The sequence below is a fragment of the Talaromyces marneffei genome, chromosome 2 (genome assembly GCF_009556855.1).
Source record: "Talaromyces marneffei chromosome 2, complete sequence".
NCBI classification, from domain to species: Eukaryota; Fungi; Ascomycota; class Eurotiomycetes; order Eurotiales; family Trichocomaceae; genus Talaromyces; species Talaromyces marneffei.
In genome coordinates, this window is record NC_072349.1 from 1,561,831 (window position 1) to 1,578,871 (window position 17,041).

The window sequence follows — 17,041 nt, forward strand, 5'->3', positions numbered from 1 at the left end:
CCTGTATCAACGACTGCTTCAGCATAGATGCCATGTCGATATGATGGGAGTACATATTCCACAGGTGAAAGTTGAACCAAATCAACAAAGTCAGGTTGAAACCCTCGTACGAAGGCCTCACAGCAGAAAGCCATAAGTTTGGTATCGTCATTGACTTGTGAAATATCGATAATACGTCCTATGATCCGTCGATGAAAGACAGAGTCAATCCATAGTTGGAGACTATACGAGGGCCTCGAACTCGTGATTCTTGATGGCATATGCACAATTCGAAAAGTGATGAATGCACGACCGATACTCAGGCTAACTCATTCAATCGTAGTTGCCACCAATTTGACTGGCAAATGCCGTCGAGACACTGCGAGCGTCATCGTCGTCCTGAGCGTGGCCAGGCCCACGAGGCACGCGAATGCTAGCCGAGCTGCCACCGAAAATGCTGCCACTATCGTTGACTCCGGATTTGTAGCTATCACGACCCCCTGACTCGACGTAACGTTTGAGTCTGTCTGATTGACTGAGACTAGGCTGTTTTGTCATATCGTTGATACTCAAACCAGCCAGACTGACTCCACCTTGGCCACCTTTACCGTCAATCACACTGCTCGTCATATCGGATTCCGTAGCAGCAACTGATTCGCCAGCGACACTTGGGGCACCCTTGTTGCGAGCGCCATTAGCTCGACGACCTCCTTGAAGAGACGGCCACGCTTCTGCGAAATTTTGGAACATTGGCGGATATCCAGACGGGACACCGACACCGCCGATGGCTGAGGAGTGTACGGAGGACACATCATCTGGAATATATCCAACCACAGAGCCCGTGTCATGATATTCGGGGCGGTTCCCATTTCTTCCGTTAGACATTCCACTTGCCATACTCGATGCATGGTTGTAGGCCATGTGGAATCTCTGTGGCCCACGGTACGCCTGCTTGGGGCGGCTGAACTGGACAAGCGACTCCTGAAGATTTGACAATGGTCCCTCAACCAAACATTTCCGTTCCTTGAAGTGTAGAAGAAGGTAGTTCCATAGGGGGTGCTTGGACAAGACCTTTGGATTGCCTAGGATAACCACTCCGTACTTAGCACGCGTAAGGGCGACATTGAGACGACGAGGGTCGCTCAAGAAACCGATACCTTGATGGTCGTTAGATCGCACGCAAGAGAGAACGATGAAGTCCTTCTCTCGGCCCTGGAACGCATCGACTGATGCAACCTCGATTTCCTTGTAGTGCTCTTTCTTGAAGGTACCAGTAGCTTGCATGGAAGAAACCACGTAGCTGCGTTGGCCTTCATAAGGAGTGATGATACCAATGCCCGAGGGCTGAACTCCAGCCTTGAAAAATCGAGTCACAATCTTCTCCACATTTGCAGCCTCTGTACGATTGAGGTAAGAAGTTCCGGAAGCAGAGATTTCTTCGTTACCAAGGTTGGACCAGAACATCATGGGGTTCTCTGCCACGGGCCAAGGAAAATCGACATCACGACGAAGTCGTTGGGCCATAGAGACACCGTTTTGTAGAGATCCTTCGTAGAACATGTTGGACGGAAACTCTGATAAGCACGGATGCATACGATACTGAACATTCAATCGGATCGGAGAGCAGCCAAGGATAACAAGACGCTCGAAGAGTGATTGATTCAGACCAGCCTTGGCAGCTTTCTTGTTCATGATGACAGGTCCTAATTGTTGATGATCACCAACAAGTACGACCTGCTTGCAGCCCAATACAAGAGGAATCATACACTCGGGCTCTGCAGATTGAGTAGATTCGTCAATGAGGACTGTTCGGAACTTGAACTTTGCAAGTCGTGGATCTCCAGCACCAACACAAGTACAACATATTACATCAGCATTTGTGAGGATTTCTCGCTCGGCAGCGCGGGTGAGTTGCTTGAACTTCTTCTCATCTTGGCTGGAAAGTTCACCCAACTCTGACTTCAACTGATTAAGTTTGTTGAGTTCAATGTTACTATCGTTCATTCGGACTTGTTCGTGCAATGACAGAAATCGAACAGGCGATTCCACATCCTCGCGAGACTTGGCAGTTACACGGACAGTCTTCAATCCAGTGCGGTGGATTCTTTCACAGAGCTGGTCGACAGCAACGTTGGACGGAGCGCAGACGAGAACTTGACCACCGTTGATCTTGGCAAGATGATAGATGATTGTAGCTGATGTGACCGTCTTTCCCGTTCCCGGAGGACCTTGAATCAAACTGAGCGGCTTCTGCAAAACACTTTTTACTGCATTGATCTGACTACCGTTCAATTCAGGAAGGCCAGGTACGCTGAATTTCTTCGGCATCTGAGTCTTCATTGGCGCTGCGGCGACTTCGTGACCTAGAAGGCGATGGAAAAGGTAACCCGAAACACTCATTTCGTCCACAGCAAAAGTCTTCATAGCGTACTGCATACGATCAAATGAGGTGGCCTTCCAGACATAGTCTGCAGTGAAATTGTGTGTGCATTCCGTAGGAACTGACTTGTGATCGCCTTTAGCGCGCAATTCGATTGTGACTTCATCGGACTGATTGTTGGGGATCTTGATAACATAACCAACCCCTTCCCATTTAGGACGTAATTCTCCAGTATACTTGAGGCGCATTTCATCCCCGACAGCTAATTTCACATCACCTAGTTCAAGCTTGGGGAGAACAAAACTGGCGAGATGTTTGTTGTTAAGGCCGAGGTCCCATCGAACGACCAACCCATCTTGAGACTGTGATTCCTTCAACTTGCGATCGTAATCGGCCTCTATCTTGACCAAAGGACCAAAAACATTCTGATATTGGTATGCATCGTCGTATCGCAGTAAAACCGGAGCAGGCTCGTCGTCAACACTGTTAGCTTTTTCGAGATCGGCGATAGTGGCGGTTGAGTTGTCTTTCCACATTTCCTCCAATTTTGCAATCATTTGTGGACTCAAGTGACGGGCTCGGAGTTGCTCTTGGTCTGAAGGTGTCGCTACAAGCCATGGCAAGAAAGATCGATCCTCGATGAGGGGCTGCCAGCGCGACGTATCCCAATTCATGTCTTTCGAGGATGGCATGGCGGCACATGGTTGGCGGCAGAGGAGGACGACGACCGTGTCAGATTTGGCAGGAATGAAACCAAGAAGGAAGGCATTCTTTGTTCCACAGTTATAGCACTCAAGAATCGTGTCGCCAAGAGAAGAGCTTGGGTGAAGCTGGACTTCCTTGTGTCGTGCACGCACCAAATGGTTCACAATATGCGAGGAGGAAGTGTTGCCACGCGCACTACAGAACCATTTACTGCAGGAGAGACATTTAACGACACTACTTGGGTTATGTATACCACAATACCTATTTATATTCTTTAGTATCATAGATAGATGAACTGAAATAGAATATACTCACGCGCAGGCATGGGGTGGGAGCTCCTTTTCTTCTTCATACTTCTGCTTTTGAAGACGACCCCCAACTGGAACACTTGCAAGACTCTCCAGTTCGTCATCATCAAAAGCATCTGAACCATCGTCCTCATCATCGTGTCTCCTACGTCGGGCACCACCTGCCAGGCTTAGAAGACTCTCATCTGGATCGACTGTAGAATAGCCATCGTCTGCATTGATGGCCGAGGCGGAGTCGGAGACCATATGGTTTCCTATGTTCGTAAACGCGTCCATCGTGTCGAGATCATGCGGAGACACATTCACTTTATGAAAAAATGAAACTAGGGTTGTATCGGGAGAGTATTGAATAGCAGGATGATAGCATTCAGGCTATTTTGCCGTAGCCTTAGGACGGAGCTCTCGAGTCAAGAGGTTTGCAGTGTAACGAACTTGACTGATTCGTGGTTGGACTTTGGAAATGAGAGTGTCTCTGATTTCCTTGTGTATCAAGTGCGGCGAGCACGCGGGGTTGCACAACGTCTTGTTGAGAGGCGAGGGAAATGACAGCGACAGTTTCGGGATCGGCAGGAAAGAGTTTGTTTCAAAACTCACGCCGACAGGACTGGAATGACCAAAGCCAGGGAGAGAATAATGAATTGGCGATGGAGAGAGACCCAAATTGTGTGGCGGCCAAAGAAAAGCTCCTCCGCAAAGGCGGTAATAGCATGAGTAATGAGGAAAGCGCCAATCAGCAGTCACTCTTTCCTCCGCTTTATGGGAAATCCCCCTCTAGGGACGCCCGCACCGACCAGAGCCGCACTTCTTTATCGGCAGAATAAAAAAATTATGGGCTTTGATCCGACTGTTTTACTCAATTGCCAAATCAAACTTCTACATCTCACAGCCATGATTGTAAGTCTAAAGATGTTTTATTGTCATCTACGATTACTTTTATCATTCCAAGATAGCAACTAATGTTTTATTCAGCGCCGACAAGCACGAGAGCGAAGGGACTACCTTTACCGCAAAGGTTCGATCTGAATCTTCTTGGATTAGATATCATAAAACTAACCATTATCTTAGCACTCTTACTTCGAGATGCATCAATCGCCGAGAAGCGCGCAAAGCTCAAAGCTGCCTTAGCGTCAGGAAAACCACTCGATCCCTCCATCGCCAATGACGCCGAGCTCCGTGAAGACTTCAAATATGACGAGTCGCTGCCCTCCAAGGGTCAAGGCAAAGACGACGAGTTCATGGACGTTGACGATGAATATGCTCTCACTTCTGGTCTGGTAGACCCCCGTCCACTGGTCACGACATCCCGATCTCCATCGGCACGACTCAGCACTTTTGCGAAAGAGATTCGTTTACTGCTCCCGACATCGATCCGTTTGAACAGAGGCAATCTCATTCTGCCCGACCTGGTGTCAAGTGCAAACGCCGCTGCGCTTACCGATATGGTTCTCTTGCACGAGCATCGTGGTACACCTACCGCGATTACAATCTCACATCTCCCGCATGGGCCAACTGCTAGCTTCTCCCTACACAATGTTATGCTACGAGCCGATATTCCCGATTCGTCTCGAGGAACTGTTTCCGAGAGTTATCCGCATTTAATCTTTGAGGGATTCACGACAAAGCTCGGAAAGCGTGTGGTTCAAATTCTTAAGCATCTCTTCCCGCCAAGAGAAGGTGGTGGAAAGCTCGGAAACCGAGTTGTCACATTTCAGAATAGAGAAGATGCCATCGAGGTTCGGCATCACGTATTTGTGCGAACTGGATATCAGGATGTGGAACTGGCTGAAGTTGGCCCGCGTATGACTATGCGACTCTTCGAGATCCGTGGGGGCACGTTGGAGAAGAATGCTGGTGGTGATGTCGAGTGGGCTCTTACTCAATATACGAGAACGAGCCGGAAGAAGGATTACCTATAGGCGGGAAAGTTTCTGGGCCGGTTACATACTACCTTTGCATATATCACATTGCGTGATTACGGCGTCTTATGGAGTGTACGATTGATGGGTTTGATATGGGTTCTTGATAATGATATCGTTGGCATAACGTATATAGCTAGGCTAGATTTCTGATTGAAAAAATAAATGGAAAAGAAAAGAGATACACAATGCCAAATTGCTATAAATATGACTGACCTGCCTTTCTAAACCCGAAAGTATCAGCCTTCCAACTCGGCTTAGCGAAAATCGTATGGACCTGAAGAGTGCTCCAAGAGACCGAAAATCTCATCCCATTAACGATGCCATGTCGGGTTCCTAATCTCGCTCCTTGGAATTCTTATTATTTGCAACCTCCTTATCGACTGCTATTTCCACATCGTGGTTCAAGGCTCCCATTAATCCACTGGGAGGTTTGTATCGAAACCAAGTACCTTCCGGAGGTTGAAGTGGTATTTCCGCATTCGCACCTGCTTTAGGGCTTAGAGGTAATTTTGAGTCGTCGAAGCGATCCTTCCACTCTACCCCAGTCTTCACAAGAAAGAACTTCTTAAATGCATGCAAGGCTGAGTCCAGACTGCTCCCTTTGGGTGCAAGCATATCCTTGCTTGCTGCACCAACGCGAGTATATTTCACAAAGGTCGTATATGTATGTGGCTCTTTGTTGGTTTCGTACATCTGAACTCGTTAAGCAAATGGATTGTAAATAGGCACACGTACCAAATGAGGATTATGAGGATGCTGGGTAATGAAAGTATCTGGTCCACTTACTCTGGTAAGGAAAGTCTCTTTTCGAGAACGAGTATTGACGAGAGTATAGCGCACCAAGGTGGCACAATAGCTTACGCCAGTAGATTTGTCGACGTAGGGATGATAGCCCACTGAATATTGCCGAAACCATTAGCATATGACTAAAATAGTGAAACAATATTCAGGAGACTTACACTTTTCCATGTCTGAGACAACAGCGCGGGCTCCTTTCTGGAATTCCCCAAGAATCTTCTCTAATACACACGCTATATTAGTAGGTTGGTTTGTTGCTTCGACAAGACTTTCATACCTGTGTCGACACGTCTGCGTCCCTTTTTCCCCTTTTTCTCATTTTTTCCATCCTTTGTCACTTTGTATGTGTCGTCACGCTCCCTTAATATTTTATCCCATAGATAAGGGCCCTCGCGCTTAGGTTTACAGGGCTTGGACATCAACGAATCTTCGAGCCAGTCGTAGGTAACAATTTTTATCTTGAGAGATCTTGCTTTCTCAACTGAATTTTCTCAAATACGTCAATAAGCTTGCTTCAATGTATGGGGGGTTGGGATTTGGGCTCATACCTGCCACATTGTTCTCCATCGCGGATTCTGTAGCGATGAGGTGGGTGACAGAGTGATCAATCTCACGCGAAAATTCACCGCCGTGTGCTTTAAGCCATTGTGGTATTTTGTTACTGTCCTTGTGCGACCCCACGAAAGACGCTTTAACTTTTTTGAACCCGTTGCCCATTTCAAAGTCGAACTATGGCTCACGTGGGCAATTTGTAATTCTTGCTGATGGAAGAGAAGATGAGAGAAAGTCGATCCGAGAGTATAGGTGTGAGAAGACAGACGCAGATAGTAGATAACAGAGTTAGACAGGAGAGTAGATGGGGGTACTGATGGAGAAGTAGATGGAAGAGTAAATGAGGATTTCGTGATGTAAATGATAATGTATGAAGTGGAACCACGAAGAAAGCGCAGGCAAGAGGAAGTAGGATAAGCAGCGATGATAGTGAGAAGGAAAGATGAAGAATTCCAGGGTTCAAGTTCTGTCGACAAATCCTCAAAGGTGAGAGAAGGATGCTGACCTCAAAACTCTTCAGCTACGAAGGCACAGGGTATAACTCACTTGCTGATTGATGACTGGGGTAAATTGAGAAGCTCTCACTGGTATGAGCATAAATAAAGAGATTTGGGTAGTCTAGAGATATGAGATGAGTAGATGTAGGCAGAAAGTGAAGTGTATCTGAGCTCGCAAACGCCACCAAACAAGGGGAGGCGGAGTAAGATGGAAGTGAGTAGTTCTGAAAGAGCAGGGGGTGAGAAGAATAAGGTAATTTTATTGTATATGTGGCGACAGAATAAGTCTCCCGAGAATGAGTGCTATTTGAGTATATCAAGACATCTTTAGTGACTTCGCAGCTGAGATGAAAGCCCGAATCTTCTCAAGATCCTGAGCGCCATTAGTCTCAACACCGCTACTCACATCAACACCAACCACTTTTGAAGCCGAATTGCCTAGACTTTTGATCACATCCGCTACGTTCTCAGGGTTGAGACCACCAGCGAGAATAGTACGAAGCCCATCGTTGTTCTCCAAGTCTTTAATCACAGATGACAAATCTAATAATTCTCCTGAGCCACCAGCACCAGAATCAAGTAAAGGAAGCGTATGGTAAGCCTGACGTGCGAGACTAAGCTCGCCTGGGCTGAATTTCCGAATGACGGGAACAGGTATTAGGCTAGCCCATTCGACAGGCTCATCTCCATGTAGCTGGACGACGTCAAGTTCTAGTTTGCGTTGTTGTTCAATGATGTATGACAGAGGTTGACCGGCAAAAACTCCAACAAGAAGCGCACGAGTAGGATGGCGGAGCAGATTCGCGGAATATTCGAAATATATCGAGGCATCCGTATTGACATTCTTGTTGCTGGATGGGCGAGGCGTAGTTTTGACAACCTTTGATATTTGTAGAGCAACTTCATCGGATACTCGCCTTTTGCGACCTTCAACCTGAATTATCCCGATCAAATCGGCACCGGCCTCGATAGCGGCACGTGCTGCCTCTGGAGTCCTTGTACCGCAGATCTTGACTAGAGGTGATAAACTCTTGGATGTTTGTGAGGTTGTGTTTCCGCCAAGCAATTCGGAAACGAAGTTCGCTGTGTTTTTCGCCCTCATCAATGCCTCTCCCACCAGGATCGCCTTCACACCATCCTTCTTATACGCCTGTACATCGGCAGGCCCTGAGATACCGCTCAACGCACAGACAATAGTGGTTTCTGGAACTAGGTCCATCAACCGGCTAGTGGTGCCCAAGTCGACTTCAAAGCTGGTGAGGTCACGATTGTTCACTCCAATCACTTTAGAGCCGAGTTCAACAGCAATCTTCATCTCTTCTGGGGTATTGACTTCAACCAATGGCTCCATTCCCAGACTTTGCGAATACTTGTACAGCCTTGTCAATAATTCGATACTAAGCATCTTGACAATGAGCAACACTGTATCAGCACCTGCAAGACGCGCTTCAAGAATTTGATACTCGTCAAAAATAAACTCCTTTCTTAGGACCGCGGGACGATTGGGAAATCCTTCAAGACTTTGTCGTACGGCACGCAAGTCATCAAGACTACCCTTAAACCATTCAGGTTCTGTCAAAACTGAAATGACACTTGCACCAGCTATAGCGTACTTCCTAGCCTGGGCGGGTGCACAAACCGAAGCAGCGATAATTCCCTTTGAAGGGGAAGCTCGCTTTATCTCGGCCATAAGCGCTAAGTTATACGGAGATTTTCTCAACCTGGCAGGGAATGATATTTGCGGGGGCGAGATGTCGAGGTTGTAGGAAGCTTGGAGATCTTCAGGGGTTTGCGACGGTATCAATTTCTGAGCAGCAACTGCCGCCTTTCGGTGTGTGTAAATTTTGTCCAGGATGGATGTCTTTTTGTCCGGTTTGGTACCAGTGGAAACTGCGGAAAGAAAAGCTTCATTCTCTTTCCAGGTACCGGCGCGCAATTTCAAGAAGTTTCGGAACATCGATCTTCCATGTTCAGTCAAGATACTTTCAGGATGAAATTGGACACCCTCCGTGGCATATTCTGCACTGATTGTTAGTCCATCATCTCGAACATGGTTATCATGAGAACATACCCTTATGCCTGCATCCCATGATAATTGGGTTTCGACCAGCATCTATGTTCGCCCATGAAGACACCTCAAGAGAGTCCGGAAGAGTGAGATGAGTTCCAGCAAGTGAGTGATATCTGGTGACGTTCAATGAGGTAGGAAGTCCTGTATACACTCCCTTCGAGTCGTGTGTCAACACCGAAGTTTTGCCATGCAAGATCTCGCCAGTTACATCCACTTTGCCACCGAAAACGGAAATTATGCATTGATGCCCCATACAAACACCAAAGACCGGAATTTTCCCACTGAAGTATTTGATGGCATCTCTACTAACACCTGAGTCGGTCTCAGGGTGTCCAGGACCAGGGCTTACAACGAGCTGGGTCGGTTTCTTTGCGATCAATTCGTCCAGAGTAATTTGGTCATTGCGAAAGACGGTGACTGTAGCGCCCTCCAGAGCCAGGTATTGGTATACGTTCCAAGTGAATGAGTCGTAGTTGTCGATGAGGATCACGTTGGAGGCAGAGTCAAGTTTCTTTACCTCCGCAGGATGGTGGGGGGAATAATCAACGAGTCCGTTCTCCATTTTTAGCGATTGAGTGTGCAATTCTAAGTTCTTCATATGTTAGTTACAAAAGTGAGAAGGGCAATTGATTGTGGGTTACCTTTCCAGAGTTGCTTTCTTAAAACTGGAGAGGCCACCCGAATGAGTCACAATTTCGAATCGTCTCTTTGCGGTGAACATACAACAGCAGTGGCGAGAATCGAGCTGTATAGATACAAGTAAGTTGCAAATCACCAAAGTAAAAGCAGAGCTGGTGCAACAAAATACCTGCAATTGCACGAATTTATCTCGAGAAGAAGATTGCAGCACCTGTCAGCTGATAATTCAGAGAAGATGTCCTCAAAGATGGAGGAAGGTGGGATAATTCCGATGTGGCGCTAAACCAAATCAGGGTTGTCGCGGTTTGCTGGTGCGAATGTTGCGGCGGGAAGCTTCGTTTTTAGCTCATTCAAATCTGATGAACGACTTTATTTACCCTTGACGGAAGCTCCAACCACCAACAGCCTCACTCACTTCACCAGTGGACGACCATCGCTAGCTTTATCCTCTTTGCTCTGGTTCACTTCGAATTATATTGTGCTGGATAATGATATAGCTGCTTCAGTAATGGCTCCGGCTCCGGAAGCCTATTTCGCGTCCCTGGACAAGTGTTTCTCTGGGGACGCACAGCTTCTGTAGGGATTCCCAGGGACATTACACATTATGCGGTATTCATGCTAATTGGAATAGGTCTTGGAAACGAGTCTTTCTTGCTCTGACATCACCATCAGATAACAGCAATGACTCCGACTACATAACATCGTTCCTATCACAACCTGAAAGCGTCCGCTTGCTCTCGAATTGCTTTACGCCCTTCGAACCGCCTTCCACAAAATCCAAATCCGAATTCGAGTCCAAAACAGCCGCTATTCATGTCGATACATCGCCCCAGGCAGCTTATCTGATTGACGAGATTAAAGCCGATGCTCTGTGGCTGAGTCAAAAAGCCGACATCGACGAGGTAGCGGCACTCCGAATCACGGTGCAAGAATGGCAAACTAGACCAAACGCTCGACTGCTAGGAAGGTTCTCTGAAGAAGAAGCGACAAGCTTGCAAGATGCAGCAAGTGTGGATAGCTTTCGGGTGTCTCTGGCTGGCCCTCAATTGAAAGAGGTTCTGAAAAAGGCTCATGGGGGCTCAGACACAGACTTCGCTTCAGCAAAGTTGAGACGAATACGGATACAAAATATCTATTTGTCGGAAAAGAGCCATATTGTGAAAACTTCGAGGAAATTATTGGCCGCCTTTTTACATGGGAAGATTCCAGCCGATGCTCGTCTCGTACCGCTTACACATGATGGCCAGCAGTTCATAAGGGAGGATGGTCTCACGCGTTTGGGAGAGCAACTTTTCAAAAATAGATCAGCGGAAACTGAGAGTACGCGCTTTCTACTTGATGCTATCAAAGCCATCGAGAAACGTTTGAGCGATTTCCAGACGGATGGTGGATGGCTGTCTGCTTCCGAGAGCAATTTTGATACGGAGAATGCTTGGCGAACATCACTTGTTGATGAGGTCGTGCACATCATGCAGATTATTTATCTGCATGTTCAGTCTTGCGATGTGGTGACCAGTGGAGAAGTTGTTTTGGCTTGGCTGCGGCTCATGGCTGAATACAGCTTCATGGAACCAGTTAACCCAGTAAGTATAAGTAGATCATGATTGATGAGACATCTTCTAACCTTTTCTTTCATCAGCCATGTGAGGACCCAGTAGTGCTCAGGCTGTCCCTGCAGGTCCTTGCTTCCGTTACTACACTTGGTCTATTGAAGCTTCCTGAATCTTTGGCATTGGTCTTAAAGAATGGCAGTATGTCGCAAGAAGAGGCTCTGTCCGAGTCTAAACCGTATCTTCTATCCCGTACACATATTACTGAGATCAACGAAGTCTTGCTCAATTCTATTGACATGGGAATATTGAGCGCTAGTCCTGCAGCTTTCGCCTGGGGGGCAATACTCTATGCTATGCGAGAAATTGCACAAGCCGCAAAAGATATCAGAGAAATGGAACAATTTCACAGCGCAGTCGACTCTTTCCAGTCCAATCAGCCTTCAGCATCTGTAACGCGCTCATTCGAGCAGACATTTTACGAAGACTTGCTAGACATGGCGCGGGTTCCGGCATTTGGAGACGATTTCGTGGGTGTGTTGACTGTCGGGGCCATCGAAAAGGGCCAGGTATTCGAAGTAATCAACAATATTGCCTCCAATGTCGGTTCAATTTCCGCCATCGATGACTTGATCACAAATCTATGGATTCGCAATTCTTTAATGGGAATTATCCGGGTCAGCTCGCGTGTTACTGACTATTCTCCAGAGCTAGTTGCGGCAACACTTTCGATCTTAAATGCTTCGACAAATACATTACAGGCGCAAAAAGAAAATTACATCACTCAACAAAGTGACCCCCGGTCTGTTTTTCTCCATGACGAGGGTCTCATGAGTCGAATATTCCACATTGCCCGATCTCGCTTTCCCTATGAATCCATACCATTTTTGCAATTATGTCGAGCCTTGACCGCCAAGGATCAAATAAACGGAACTGGTCCTGATCGGATATTGAGCGAGCTGGATGCCATGGAAACTTTCACTCAAATGGTGTCTCCTGACTTCCAAGGTTACGAGACGATACGTGAAGACGAGAACGCCAATTTCGTTTCGCTCGTCCAGCCGATTCCCATGATCGCCTCGACATTCGCGAAGCTCAATGATCAAACTGATACACAAACCGCTCTCGTTGTTGCGAGCTCTTTACAGCTTCAGCCAACAACAACTGGCCAGGTAGTTTCAGAGTCAAAACCAGCCGTTATCATGTGGTACCACAATTACTCGAGCATAACTTTTCTCGGTAGTTGGCTAGAAGAATGGGCAAATAAAGGTGGTTGTATGCCTGACTCGGATGATGAAGCCATTGCCGAAATCATCGGACTGCTTGCTGATCTTATGGCTGCGTGTCAGCTAACCGACGACGAAACCGGACCGAAGAAGATACTTGAGATAGCCAGTGAAGGTTTGAACGAACGCAGTGACATTATATCCGTTATCCTAAATATCTTGGAACGAAGTTTGGAAAGTACTGGAGCGCAGTCTGGTGCCTCTGACTTGCTTGACATTACAGTTGCCTGCATGCGATTCGTTCGAGTTCTTGTTACTTTCATGCCTAGTCGCACATGGCCATTCTTGTCTCGGAGTAGCTTGTTAGGCCCTGGTGGTCAAGGAAGTCGTTTTTCGGCAATTGTATCGGCAAGCGAGGTGACATCGGGTAATTATCCCTTTCTCGTCAGTTGTGCTGATCTCTTCGAGGCTATTGTGGAAGATGCTATATCAAATGCTGCAATACGAAAAATAACAACGCGCACCATTGCCAAGGCAGTCGATACATTTGATCGAAGCGCTGGTGTGCCTTCTCACGTCATTAGCAAGGTCTTATCCAACTTTGTACGTTCGATGGTTGAAGTATACAACAGTTCTGGTAACTGGCGCTTCAATCAACCGGAGCATAGACTTCAGGTGGACGCTGTTTTGGCCCGAAACTTTGAGAGGATTATCTATTTCACATATGGTATTGATGAAACGGACAGTCACCAGACTAAACTTACAGCTGTCTTCCAAGAATCAGCAGATTACATCCTTGACGTGCTACGACCTCAATCGAGAGAAGAACTGCCATTAAATCCTGTTCTGCGCATTATCCTCGGTGGCTTACAAATACCGACTAGCACTGTCTATCTCCGCCAGTTACAGCACGTTGAACGCCAACTTATTACTACCCTTGACTTGGCTACAAGATTGATACAGGCAGCGCAGTTGAGTGGGTCTACTGTATCTCTCCTCGAAGATCAACTCTTCAAAGCAGCCCCTGTTCTAGTGAAGCTTTATAGTTGTCATGACCAGTTCCGCCTCCCTGTTGTGACTCTTCTAGAACTTCTAATCACCAAGGCAGCTTTGGATGCCGAGAAAGAACCTGCGTCCTTTCTTGGCCATTTAGGCTCGGAATCAACCTGCCTTTTTCTGGATGTGCTCGCGCAATTTGACAAACCCCTCCCTGACATGACCTTGCTGGTGTCAATATGGCGGCTCCTATCCGCATTTGTCGGCAAACGTCAACAATGGGTTGCTATTTATCTTCTTACAGGAAGCTCACCACGGGACTCAATGAAGCTCAAAAAAGGCGACGAAAAAGCGCCAAAGATGCGAAACACACCGTTCCTCAAGACAGCCCTTGACTCTTTGGCAAATATTGACCATCTCGATCCCATAGTTTCGTTATCCTTGCTCGAATTCATCTCATGTGCGCAAGAACACTGGCCCTGGGCGACACCTCAATTGGGCAACCATTCAAACTTCTTCAGCTCCATTGTTAATTATGTTTCTCATCTAAAAATTGGAAGCGAGCCCATCACGACACAAATCAGCTTGATTCAAATTGCTGCTATCACTGCGAATTTGTGTGCGATCTACTTGCACTCGGCAAAGGAGGCTCGGGATAAAACCTTTGTTAAGATGCTTGTCCCGTTGGTCTTTTGGTACGCCGAAAATGCCGTCGACGTCTCCGGGTATAACGCTTCGCTTCACGCCAATCTGAAGAAGAACTTTGAGATGAAATACGCAGGCTGTCATCTTCAACAGTTGAAACGCACAGCTCTGGAGATAAGACCATTGGGAAAGGACTATTACTATGATTTATACTTGGCAGATAAATTACTGTCATACGACTTTTCTTGGAGAGGAAAAAAGGACCAGGGCTTTGCAAGCGAGTTTGAGCGGGCGAATCTCAATCTATCGGTGGTAGAAGCGCAAGTTGTAGGTTTTCTACCAAAAGGAGTTTTATAAATATTGTTTTGCTAACCACACACCATGCAGACTCTGTTCAATAGCTGGAAGTTTTTCGCTATTGAACATGCGTTGGACTTTAGTCCGGACCAAGAGATTCAAAAGTCAATGGCGCTAATTGTGCGGAACTGCCTACTTGCAAATACGCGTCCGACTCCTGAGGAGCCCATATTTTCTAAGCTGCAAAAGTCAAGAGTGGATTTTGCCCTTTCGATGCTTCAAAGATTGGTCGAATGCAATGCCGAAGGTCCAGAGATGACCGACTTATTAGCGGTTGTATGGGAAGCAATGCGCGCATCTGGCACTACCTACGAGAATGCCCTGATCCATGATAATACAGACTATTACCGCGGTCTGCTAAACGTTTTGTTCCTTGCGCTCCAATTTCATGTCGCAAAATTCCCATCTGCTGCTTCTGAACCTGTGAACAAGAAGAAAAAACCTGATCTCTCACCCGATCTAACCATTGTGCTGGAGGTGATTAAAGTCGTGATAGCACAAGGGTTCCGCTCCCTTACGACATACCTGCACGACGAACCGCAGCGGTGCTCGCCGAAAGACTTTGCCATAATCACGGCGATCTTACAGACGGCTCTACGAGTCAAGGATGCAGAAAGACTGTACGAGCACATTGTCTTTCACATTGAGGATAACGATACGGCTAGATACGCAACTACTCTTTTCTCATGGGCTGACCAATTGACGATTGAAGGTGATCCGGTCTACGGAGAACTGAGCATCATTTTCCTGGTAGAACTGTCGGCCATTCCCATGTTGGCAGAATACTTGGCTGTCGAGGTAGTGCTCATGAAGCTTTCTACTAGCCGATTGACTCGTATTCTCTCACAAGCCAAGACATTCGGCCCATTCGACCCAGTACCTCGCCTGTACGCCATATGGAGGGAAGGATTTTTACCTCTTTGCCTCAACCTGCTCTTCAACGTCAGTCGCGCCGCATCTGAAGTAGCGGCATTCCTCAACCAATTCGAAGGACGACTGACCCGCGTAGCGGAGTCATTTGCAAGTATACACGCAGGGACAGCATCATCGGCGTCCTCTCAACCCGAGAAACGAATCTGCCTCTCCATGGCGTCCGAGGCCTATTCCTTGTCTCTCATCTCCTTCATCCTCGAGCGATACCGAACCGCCGGACCCAGCGCGGGAGTCGACAGCCAGACAATCCAGGACTTGAAATGGGACAAATCACAACTCAAAGAGGATATTGAGGAATTACTCAGTCGTCGATCAAGTCTACGGGCTCGCATGGTGGCTACTAGTGAAAAGGAGGCCGAGTTGGCACGTAAAAAGCCCCTTCATGCGTCGTCTTCGGGTGCTGAGAACCGTCTCGAGGAGAAGATTGTGGATGAGTTACAAGCTGCGTTGACGTGTTTGTCGGGGGCTGATGAGGCATAGACGAGCAGTATTTTACATGAGATATGCTGAGTCAAGTCAGGAAAGGAAAGGGAAGTGTTTGAGAAAGAAATAAACTACATGGCGTTGAATTGTGCTTACTGTTGTTGTGTTGGTGATCGTGTCATAGCGAGGATATTTGATGTGGATCTTGAGTTACTTACTGCAAATGTTAGATAAGTTGTGGGATTTGAAAAATTAGATGTCCCTGAGTCTAAATTAACAGGCATGTGGGTATCACACAATTTTTGCGAGATCGGAATCGGATTCATGCGTAGAAGACTTTGGCAACACGTGGCGAGAGGACCCATCTGGTTTAATAACACAACGTATATAAAGGAGCGGACTCGCACAATCTCGCAAATCCAGCATTGTTACACGAGTACAGACGAAGGAAAGGGGAGAGAATGCTCCAAATCTTCTAGTCTTTTCGTCAGCCATACCCAATCCGTACACGTTGTTCCCGTATCATACTCCGCTAGATCGAATCTGGAGAATACAAAGGGTTGCTCTCCACATTACCAACACTAACCCAATAACACCCTGTCTCCCTCCTGTTTCATCCACCCAATTGGTGACCATGTACCCACAAGGATCACACAACCCCCTGGCTCAGGTCCGCCGTCCGTTGAATTGCTCTACAGAGTAGCGAGTACAGTGCTGTAGACAGTACAGAGTACTAACTACTCTGTACGGAGTGGTCTGTAGTAGAAAGCACTAGTTAGTCTTGATAGAGTGTTTCCGGACGAACTAGCCATGTACGGGGCACGTCCTGGCCCAGCCATTTTGCATGACTAGCAGGGTGTCAGAGGATCAGGACCATTGCGATCATGTCTACAACACGCACTTCATTCTGACGCCTCGCAAGTATACGATGGATAGTGATATCATGCGGACTACTCTGTATAGTAAGCAGTGTATACCCAGCGATATCAACATATGATGTGATACACTGGTGTAGCTGCGCGGAACATTCTTCGGCGCTGATACCATCTGATGGGGCGACTGA

At 47.1% G+C, this 17,041-nt stretch overlaps 6 protein-coding genes across 6 annotated transcripts; 2 read left to right on the forward strand and 4 right to left on the reverse strand.

Annotated features, from left to right (window-relative positions):
• Positions 1 to 312: 312 nt before the first annotated feature.
• EYB26_002920 (uncharacterized protein) lies at positions 313 to 3,648 on the reverse strand (the record flags this gene model as incomplete). The annotated part of the gene is made up of 2 exons (XM_054262224.1): positions 313 to 3,325; positions 3,380 to 3,648. 2 exons carry the CDS (start codon positions 3,646 to 3,648, stop codon positions 313 to 315), a joined length of 3,282 nt encoding a protein of 1,093 aa, XP_054118199.1.
• Positions 3,649 to 4,260: 612 nt separating this feature from the next.
• EYB26_002921 (uncharacterized protein) lies at positions 4,261 to 5,288 on the forward strand (the record flags this gene model as incomplete). The annotated part of the gene is made up of 3 exons (XM_054262225.1): positions 4,261 to 4,266; positions 4,342 to 4,384; positions 4,438 to 5,288. 3 exons carry the CDS (start codon positions 4,261 to 4,263, stop codon positions 5,286 to 5,288), a joined length of 900 nt encoding a protein of 299 aa, XP_054118200.1.
• Positions 5,289 to 5,624: 336 nt separating this feature from the next.
• Positions 5,625 to 6,806, reverse strand: EYB26_002922 (uncharacterized protein; the record flags this gene model as incomplete). Its single annotated transcript, XM_054262226.1, has 5 exons — positions 5,625 to 5,984; positions 6,078 to 6,187; positions 6,251 to 6,310; positions 6,367 to 6,570; positions 6,638 to 6,806. 5 exons carry the CDS (start codon positions 6,804 to 6,806, stop codon positions 5,625 to 5,627), a joined length of 903 nt encoding a protein of 300 aa, XP_054118201.1.
• A 648-nt stretch (positions 6,807 to 7,454) lies between these two features.
• Positions 7,455 to 9,771, reverse strand: EYB26_002923 (uncharacterized protein; the record flags this gene model as incomplete). The annotated part of the gene is made up of 2 exons (XM_054262227.1): positions 7,455 to 9,157; positions 9,210 to 9,771. The coding sequence occupies 2 exons, from the start codon at positions 9,769 to 9,771 to the stop codon at positions 7,455 to 7,457; spliced, it is 2,265 nt and encodes a 754-aa protein (XP_054118202.1).
• Positions 9,772 to 9,794: 23 nt separating this feature from the next.
• Positions 9,795 to 10,282, reverse strand: EYB26_002924 (uncharacterized protein; the record flags this gene model as incomplete). The annotated part of the gene is made up of 5 exons (XM_054262228.1): positions 9,795 to 9,801; positions 9,851 to 9,954; positions 10,018 to 10,059; positions 10,134 to 10,215; positions 10,269 to 10,282. The coding sequence occupies 5 exons, from the start codon at positions 10,280 to 10,282 to the stop codon at positions 9,795 to 9,797; spliced, it is 249 nt and encodes an 82-aa protein (XP_054118203.1).
• A 74-nt stretch (positions 10,283 to 10,356) lies between these two features.
• On the forward strand, positions 10,357 to 16,035 carry EYB26_002925 (uncharacterized protein; the record flags this gene model as incomplete). Its single annotated transcript, XM_054262229.1, has 4 exons — positions 10,357 to 10,424; positions 10,480 to 11,431; positions 11,488 to 14,592; positions 14,653 to 16,035. 4 exons carry the CDS (start codon positions 10,357 to 10,359, stop codon positions 16,033 to 16,035), a joined length of 5,508 nt encoding a protein of 1,835 aa, XP_054118204.1.
• Positions 16,036 to 17,041: the final 1,006 nt, after the last annotated feature.